Consider the following 9,414-nt stretch of genomic DNA (forward strand, 5'->3'; position numbering starts at 1 on the left):
AGTTTTAATTTTATATATAAGAAGATGGTCAGGGGTCAGGGTTGTCATCAAATAAGAACAAATAGTTTTTAACTATTTAATGCCGATGTTTCAACCCTCTTTGCAGGGCTTCATCAGGGCTAAAACGATACAAAAAACAACTAAGAACATTACAACAATAAGATATTCTTCACAGAGAATGAAGAAGAAAATTGAGATTAAATAAAGGTCATGAAAGAATAAATATAAATAAAATTAATAATGATGATATTAAATATGCATATTAAATTAAATTATATATATTAAATGATGATATTAAATATACATTTAATATCATCATTATTGATTTTATTTATATTTATTCTTTCACGACCTTTATTTAATCTCAACTTTCTTCTTCATTCTCTGTGAAGAATTTCTTATTGTTGTAATGTTGTTAGTTGTTTTAATATCTTTTTAGCCTTGATGAATCCCTGCAAAGGGACGCAAAATGTTGGATATTAAATAGTTAAAAACTATTTGTTCTTTTTTGACCGCAACCCTGACCATCTTCATATATTTTTTCTAAAATTTTAAATATTTCGGAGGGCCCTTTGGCTAATATTTATTAGTTTACTATAAAGTACTTTCATACCAAATTTGATGCTTCTATCAGCCATGCTATAGTAATACTTATCTACAAGTGGCTTAGTGTTATTGTCATAAGAGCATAAAACGCCCCTCTCATGAACGCATGGTTATGGTCATTTATAGTTTATATTTAACAAATGAATGAACTAATTTTGCAATTTTATCAATAATCAATAACAAGGCGTGTGAGTGATGAACCCACTCTATGAAAAAACCACTATAAGAAACGCGTGATGTATTTCCTAATACATCACGTGAGGAATTAGACCTCCATGGTCTGTTGCCCATTTAATAATAATAATATCAATAATGAATGAACTAATTTATAACTATTTTAATGTCTGACGTTTCGCACCACTTTGCAGAGATCCATCAGGGCTGTTCAAAGTGAATGGTTGAACTTCAACCTTTTGAACTTCAACTGTTGAATTCAACCTTTTGAACTTCAACTGTTGAATTCAACCTTTTGAACTTCAACTGTTGAATTCAACCTTTCTCTTTGAACAGCCCTGATGAAGCCCTGTAAAGTGGGGCAAAACTCCGGACATTAAAATAGTTATAAACTATTTGTTCTTTTTTTTACCCCAACCCTGACTATCTTCATATATTTAAAAAAATAATATTATGTAAATCTTAAAAATATCATTCTTCCATTTTTTAACTTATTTAAATTAATAATGACTTTGAGAAAATAATCAACTGAGTAGATGATGCTGATGTATAACTTTTTGAAAAATTATTGGTTTGGTCTATAAAAAAATTAGCAATTAACAGTAAATTGTACTTTTTTTTTAATAATCTATTTATAAAAAAGTTACATCTTTGTTACAAATTAGCTTAAGTTTAAATAATTTACATTAAAGACCTCAACAGTTTTACAATTTTAGTTTTTTTAATTAAATCTATTATCATGAAAATACTTCATTTCATTCAAGTTCAAAAATATAATAGCCTGGAAAATATAGTACATTTTAAGAATGGTAGAAACGACTCATTTGGAGTTAAAAAAATTATAATTTTTCCAGCACCTCTAACAAGAAGGATAATCTGCTAAGTATGTGGAAGTTTTAAATTTAGAACCACTATATGGGAAGGCTTGGCTAAAAAAGTGGTGTCATTCCTCTATCAGTTATGTTGATTACTAAAGTTAATGAAACATATGGTTGAAAATTTAATTATTTAAAAACTAAATTAGCCAAGTCCCTTGCTGATAAATATTCATACTGATGTGTTTAGACCAAAATGTTACCAGCAACTTTGTTATTAATACAATATTAATAACTTTTTGATGCCTACCATTTACATAGATAAGTAGAAAAGTGATATTAAAATTGCTATTTATAACAAAAATGTTAATAACATTCTGATATTCACATATTACTCTGGTCAACAGCAAAATGATATTAATATTTTTGTTAGAAATGGTAGTATTAAAAAATATTTGCTGTTAAAAAGTGTTAATAGTAGGCATCACTTTTATAATACATGTTATTAGCAACATCAGCTCTTATCTAAACCCATATTAAAAGAATTGTTCACAAAAGGAATATTAATTTTTTTGTCTTAAAAAAGTAAATCATTTTTTTTTTAAAATATTGATTTCATAAATTCTATAAAATTGCAAGAGATAGAAATGAATTTTATTTTTTTCTAGGATGACGATTGTGTTTTCTGTGAGCGGATTGTGGGCATATCCTATATTAAATGTCCTTGGTGTTCCAGCAAGGATTCTCTTCCTCACAGCTTCATTTTTTACTGGATTTTTGTTTTATTTCTTTGGGGAATACCTCAACAGATTCCTGTGGGGTAAGAATCTATTTTATTTTATCAACTATATATCTAATTGATTTTTAATGGAAATACTGAAAGTAAATACTTAAATTTTCATAGCGTTTATTATTAGTGACTGTTTTGCTCTGTAGTCTTGTGAAGCATTAGATTGCATTTGATATTTCAAAGCATGTTGTTCCTCTATATGATACTACATTCAATTGATGCTTGCTATTTATTGAAGAATTATTATCTGTAAACATAAAACGATTGATTGCAATACAAAATATATTCTAAATTATGCTATTGTGATTTCACTATAGCTTCATATTTCTTATTCACAAAAGAGACTATTTTTTTAATTATTAACTACCACATATTTTTTTACGGTATATGCAGCAGCAAGTATTTCTAGAAGATTTGCTAAAGTATTTTGTTTAATTACATCCATAGATGAGACAATTAATAATTCTGTTGTAACTTTTATCAGGAAAATCAAGTTAATTTCACCTATCCTCGGTGAATTCGTCTGAGTAAGTAATGTTTGGGTAATGATTTAAAGATTAAGATTTTAACCCGATAGCTTGAACTTTATTTATATTTCAGCTGTACATATTTTCAGGAATGAGCTTGTTTATGACTAACTGAAAGCATATGTTTTGACATTGATCACAGGTCATAAGCACCCTGTATTTGCATATTCGAATGATTTTAACCTTGTTTGTTACTTATTACATCTCCGACCACCATATTTTAAAATAAACAATGATTTTTTTTCTGATTGTTGACTGATGGATTGTTAACTACTTCATAAGATTAGTACTTAGTTTGGCGATTGTGAAACTTAATAAACACAGAAGATTAGACAAAAACATTTAAATTAATAGGTTGAGACAGACTATCATAAATGTGAGCCTGTCATTGGCCTTTCAGATTTAATTAAAATCAACACGTTGTTTTAGTTGTTAGTTATCTAGTAGAAATTTCATTTATAACTAAAATACTATACATACATTTTCTCTTTATTTTAATTATTTTTAAACAAAACTTGCAATTTGTTACCATACCTGTAGGAGAAGGGAGATATAGTTTATGGTATTGCTAGATATAGTTTTTAAAAAAAGGTCTAAAACAACAACTTATCTGAAAAATCTCAACAATAAAAAGCTATAATTTAGAGCAGCACCAATTAGTGGCTTATACTTAGCCAATACCTACTTAGTGGCCTTACTTTTCATGTAGTGGCCATGCAGGAGTATCTTTAATTATGGTTAAAAAAAAAAAAAGTTAAAATGAGGGAATGAAGGGTGAATATATGAGTCAGGAAGTGAAAACATGCTTCTTTGGGGTTAAGAACATATTTTTTAAAGAAAAAAATATCTTTCAAAACTTGAAACAGTTCAATTTAATGTAAGAATACGGTTATTCACTCCCTCATTATTGAGCATTTTGGAAAAAATTAGTGAGTGACATTTTCAAGGTTTTTATTTATTTATTTATTTATTTTTAAATTAATGTAATTTGTTTAAACATGAAAAAGAGCATGGAAGCAAAAACTTTTAGCATTTCCTATCTAAAAATAAGAGTTTAGCAAAATAATTACTTCAAAACTGTCCTAGTTTTTCAAATGAGGGAATGAAATGGTTATTACCATTGACCATGGTTTCTCCACAAAGACTGCCACTACAGAACCAAAGCAAGCGACTGATGTTATGGCTGGTGATCTAGAATAACCTAAGTGGCTACTAACTACCATGCTTTCTCACTCCAGCCATCTAGCCATGTTCCCCTCCAAGCTACGCCTCCACAAATTTTCTGTGAGGGAGTAACGGAACATGCAGTTTTTATTATATTTCCTTTTACTGACTATAATAAATAATGATACATATTGTTTAATGGAATCCTCAAGTAATAACTGACCGAATCAGTTAGTGAATTGAAAAAAACAATCTTTAAATTACCTTATCTAGGGGATCGGATATAGTGAGGAAGTGAAAAAAAACTTTTTTAATTTTGTATTTACCTACTTATTTATTTATTTAGTACATAAAATATATCCTGTGTAGTAGAAAAAAAGAAGTGGAATAGTTTTTATTTTCTCTGATGACTGGCACTTACGTTAGAGGTTGAAAAGTGGCCAGGTGTATGATTTACACATTTTCAGATAATGTCCTTAATATTTTTAAATATTCCCCTATAAATTTAATTCTTAAAATCTGATATTCATTAGTTATCTTACATTCAAGATTTATGTTCATAAAAACATTATTTGAATCCCATAGATTAAAATATTCATAGAATATGAGGATTTTGTTTATTTTTTTTAATCAAAACTATTATTTGAAAGCATCTTTGAAGAATTATTTATTAACCATATCTATTGCTCAATACAAGTACACTTTTCTTTACCTATTTCACTGTAATTTACAATAAGTTTTATTTATGTTCACACTCTTACTTCATGTTCAATGCTTCCACCTTTCTATTTGTTTTGAATTGAATAGTACAAATTTTTTTTATGATTTTTACCTAAAAGTCTTTTTTTTTTTTTTTTTTTGCTGAATGGCATATGATATGAATACAACTTTTCAAGAAAATGTTTTTCAAATGAAATAAAGGAAAAACTGTTTAATTGAAAAAATATATATTTAAGTTTTATAATGAACTTTTAGTTTACGGTGTAACTTATAATGTTGAAGTTACTCCACAATCATAAGGCCCAATGTGTTATTTTTAATTTGACTATTTCAATTTAAAATATTGTTTTGGGGTATATTCACATCTTGTGGTACAGTCTAAAATTAAATAGAAATATTCACTACTAACAACAATGATATCAATTTATTAACTATTAATAATAATTCAACTACTTCATTAATATGTGTCATACACATAGCACAAACATATATGTTTATTGGACTCTATGAATGAATGAGCCCATGGATAACTTTTTGTAACTAATTTTGATGTTGGTGTTGGTATTTTAAATTGTAATATAATTCTCTTTAATTGAAACGGATTATGCAAAATGAATTAATAATTATCTGAAAAAAAGATCCTTTCACATTTTAAATGTTCCAGCTGAAGAAAAGCCCACGAGTCACCCGAATGTTAAATATAGTAAATAAAATTATGGTGAGTATTTCTTATTTTACCGATTGGCTATAATTACTGGATTTTTGGGAAGTTTGCTGTTGCTTTGTACAATCACATGTGATTTTTTTCTTTATTTCTTCTTTGCATGTTTGCATGTTATGACTGTCATCTCATATTACGCCTAAAGAAAAGAAATACTATTAACTTTAGCATTATCTGTTTTAAATTCTATTTTATATGACTCGTTCTTACAGTTACGGATTAAATAACTAAAGGAGGATTCTATTCATGGTCTCTTAATTTCAAAATCTCTTAATAAATTGATTGGATATCTGTAAGGACATAACTATGGTAGATAATAATTTAATTTTGGTTCTTGGGATATTAATATTTATAATGTAATTTGTTTACCAAAATTTTTCTTATTGTGTTTTTATTGAATCCATAATTAATCCTCAGCGTGACAGGTGGGTCTGTCATACTAATATTTATTTTTGTTACATTTTGTTGTTCTGAACTAATTTATAATTAATTATTTTTAGGTTGTATTTCCATATAAATTTACAGTAATAAATGCACTATATTGAACATATGGTTTGATACAAAAAGTAGACAAATAATTGTAACTGTGTCTGACAGACTCATCTATCCCATAGCAGGTTAACTAAAGAAGTAAGACACTGTAGCCTACTCTTATCTGGAGAAGTTATTTTAACTAACAAATTGTTTCTTATTACTTTGAAAAGGAAAATTTTCTAAAAACTAAGATCTTATAAGTAAAATATCAAAATCACTAATTGTAAGTCAATTACTTTTATCGTACAAGGTAATTTTTGTTTTATTCTTTTCAATAATGAAATTTTGTTTATATAAATAATTTTATTAGTCATAACTCAAAAAGCATACATTGTATGGTAAACTATATATCTATATTTGATAGGAAGTGAAATTACTTTTTTTTTTTTTTTTTTTTTAGCTAGTCTTATTACGTAAAATAAAAAAAATAAATAAATAAATTAGATCATTAGGAGAGATATGATTTTGTACTAATGTTTTTACTTTTCTCACTACATAGATGAGGAGAGTATTGTATCGACTTTAGAGACCGCTACATAAAAATGACATTTTTATTTAGGCAATTGGGAGGCAATCAAAGTCTCTAAAAACTAAAACAGATAAAATCATTTAAATTGCACCAGTATTAGAATTTTAATACCCTGCTTATTAAAGTTTTTGTCCTTGTTTTGATAGTATTTTGTTCAGTTTCCCATGGTAACCCATATACTATTGGTTTATTGATTTGTACTTTCACTTACCTACATATGAAATATATATTAAGGGAAAGTATTGCGATCATTAAGTTTTTTTATAGTATCATGCAAGATTTTGAATTTCAGTTTTTGAAGAAAATACATTTTTCCATAAGTCCAAAAAATCTAGTCTCACAAAATATTCTGTCTGTTAACAGCCTTGCTCAAAAACAAAAAGTTTTAGGAAACTGAAATTACATATTTAAGGCAGATATATGCCTATGATGTGTCAGCAACTTTTTCAATAAAATCTACTGACCTTAAGTGCCACTTTATAGAATCAATTTTTTATATTTTTTTGATTTACTCAGATATTACTCGAATGATTTTGATTAAACTTGCCATTTCAATGTACAATAAATGGTCTTTCATACCAGGTAGGTCTTCATTGAAATACTTTGACAGGGCTTAAATGATAATTTAAAAAAAAATCTTCCTCTAATGTAACTTTAATTTTGCTTCTGGTTCCTATTCATCCCTCTATTCTCAGTCCGCTGGTGTTCCTCAAGATAGTATCCTTGGTCCCATCCTCTACACCCTCTATACAGCTGACATTCCAACCAATCCTAACACTATCCTCACCACATATGCCGATGACACATGTGTGCTCACTGTTAATAATAACCCATTAATTGTATCCCAAAATCTTCAATCCCATATCACAGCCCCATACACAACATTTTCATTAAAAGGGTTTTATAGAAGCAAAGGAGCAAATTTATATTATTTAATAAAATTATTTTTTCTTAATGTTGTCCTAAAAAATTGACATTCTGTGAGATAAAATCAAATATTATCCATATGATTTTCCTCAATCATTTGGAGTGTTATATATTAATCTATTATTGTAGTTAACATTAATCGCTAGCAGTTTATTTGACAAGATATATTGTAATGTCATGAAGTGGTAATATAATCTTATTTTTTTAATTGTCCAATATAATATTTTTAAAAATTATATTAAATGAAAATGATTAGAAAGTGATCAGCAAAGAAGGATTAGTGTTGGAAGAAGCCAGGACTCACTTTCGGCATGTAGCACTATGATAATAATATTAAATAAACAACTTTTTTATGATTATCAATACAATTTAATTTTAACCAAAATAATTTTAAAAGCTTTAAAAATTATCTTCATATATTATTATTATTATTATTATTATTATTATTATTTACTTGTTGATTCTAAAAATAACTGATTTTGTTACAGTTGAAACAAGGATTTCCAAGAAAAAGAAATGAAGCCGAACCAGTTTGAATATGTAAAAACTAGTCCTCCATACTTCTGGATTAAAAGAAATGTGTTGAAGTTTTAGTTTTTTTTATTGTAATATTTTTAAACAGCTGTATATTTGCAATTTTTATATTACTGGGAAAAGGCCTAGTTTATAAGGCCACGATCCATAGAGTTTTAGCTCTAAGTAATAAAAAAGAGGTGAGTGCGATTAAAAAAAAAAAAGATAGTCTTATTTGCCAAGTTACATTTAGTGCATCCCAAACATGTCCCTATAAAACTTTATAAAAGTACAATGTAAATGAACACTTTTCAAAAAAAAAAAAACATTCAACTATTTAACATTTAAACTAAAATTCTCAAAAATTTTGACAATCTGATGTTGGTTCTTTTAAAAGCGCTATCTTTCATAATAGAACATTTTTTGTATTTCTAATATTTAAGCGACCCTACCATCCTAACTTGAGATCTGGCTTCTTTTAAATTTTGAGATTGTATAGTAACATATTGCTTAGTGTTCAGCCCATGTAAACTAGATCTAATAGTAAATTTATTCTTTCAATAGTGATGAATTAATATAAAAATATTAAGTAGGCTTTATTTTGGATTAATTACATTAGCATGACAGTCAATCATATTTATTGGCCTTAAATACTAGTACTTAAGAATAAATTAGTATTAAGTGCCTGAAAACATAGAAAGTAATGATACTTGGCTGTTAAAAGTATAAAAAGGATTAGTGATTTTAATTTAATCTTTATTTTAATTGAATACGTTATTAGAGGTTGTTTTTTATATTTTCTGAAACATGTACATATAAAACTATGTAAAAAAAAAATACATAATTTTAATATTTTCTCTACCTATAATTAGGTAAGCCAAAGCAAACACACCAAACTTATGTGAAATATACTTTAACTGTAACAATAAAAAAAATAGAACTAAATAGTTTCAAAACATAGATATTTAATGGGGGGAAAGTGTGATACTTGAATGTTAAACATAACATTGTTATGCCTCTTAGTTTTAGTGACAAGACGTTTGTATAAAACATATTCAGATGTCATATATTATATTCAAAGACTACTAGGTTACTGTTGACACTGAAAGTGTATAAAACTCTTATATTTATTGTTGTTTAGTACTTAAGAAGTATAAGTTAAATATTTAAAGTTTAGATTTATAAACAGAGGATTTTGATATAGGAAAAGTTTTTTTAATAAATAATTTGTACATAAATGTTAATGAGAAATTATATTAAACTTTTGAATAAAATTTGAATAGTTATTTACCATACAAAACATTATTTCTAGAAGAATAAAAAAAAAGATAATTTATAAGGCTCAATATTTGAATTTTGGAATAATGATGACCATCTTAAATTGAATCATCAAT

The 9,414-nt window shown here is 26.7% G+C and overlaps 1 protein-coding gene across 4 annotated transcripts in view; it reads left to right on the forward strand.

Moving 5' to 3' along the window:
* Window positions 1-8,891, forward strand: part of LOC106682744 (androgen-induced gene 1 protein) — an 11,895-nt gene extending 3,004 nt beyond the window's left edge. The window contains exons 5-8 of one of the 4 annotated variants that reach the window (XR_001343480.3): window positions 2,264-2,415; window positions 2,870-2,912; window positions 5,461-5,514; window positions 7,996-8,891. Coding sequence is in view for 3 of the 4 variants with exons in the window: in XM_014423773.3 (XP_014279259.1) it covers window positions 2,264-2,415; window positions 5,461-5,507 (199 nt within the window). In the remaining variant the exon portion in view is untranslated. The remainder of the gene's footprint in view (window positions 1-2,263; window positions 2,416-2,869; window positions 2,913-5,460; window positions 5,515-7,995) is intronic. The other 3 variants (XM_014423776.3, XM_014423773.3, XM_014423775.3) reach the window with 3 other exon arrangements.
* Window positions 8,892-9,414: the final 523 nt, after the last annotated feature.

This window comes from Halyomorpha halys, unplaced genomic scaffold (assembly GCF_000696795.3).
Source record: "Halyomorpha halys isolate HHAL.00 unplaced genomic scaffold, Hhal_1.1 Scaffold438.1, whole genome shotgun sequence".
NCBI classification, from domain to species: domain Eukaryota; kingdom Metazoa; phylum Arthropoda; class Insecta; order Hemiptera; family Pentatomidae; genus Halyomorpha; species Halyomorpha halys.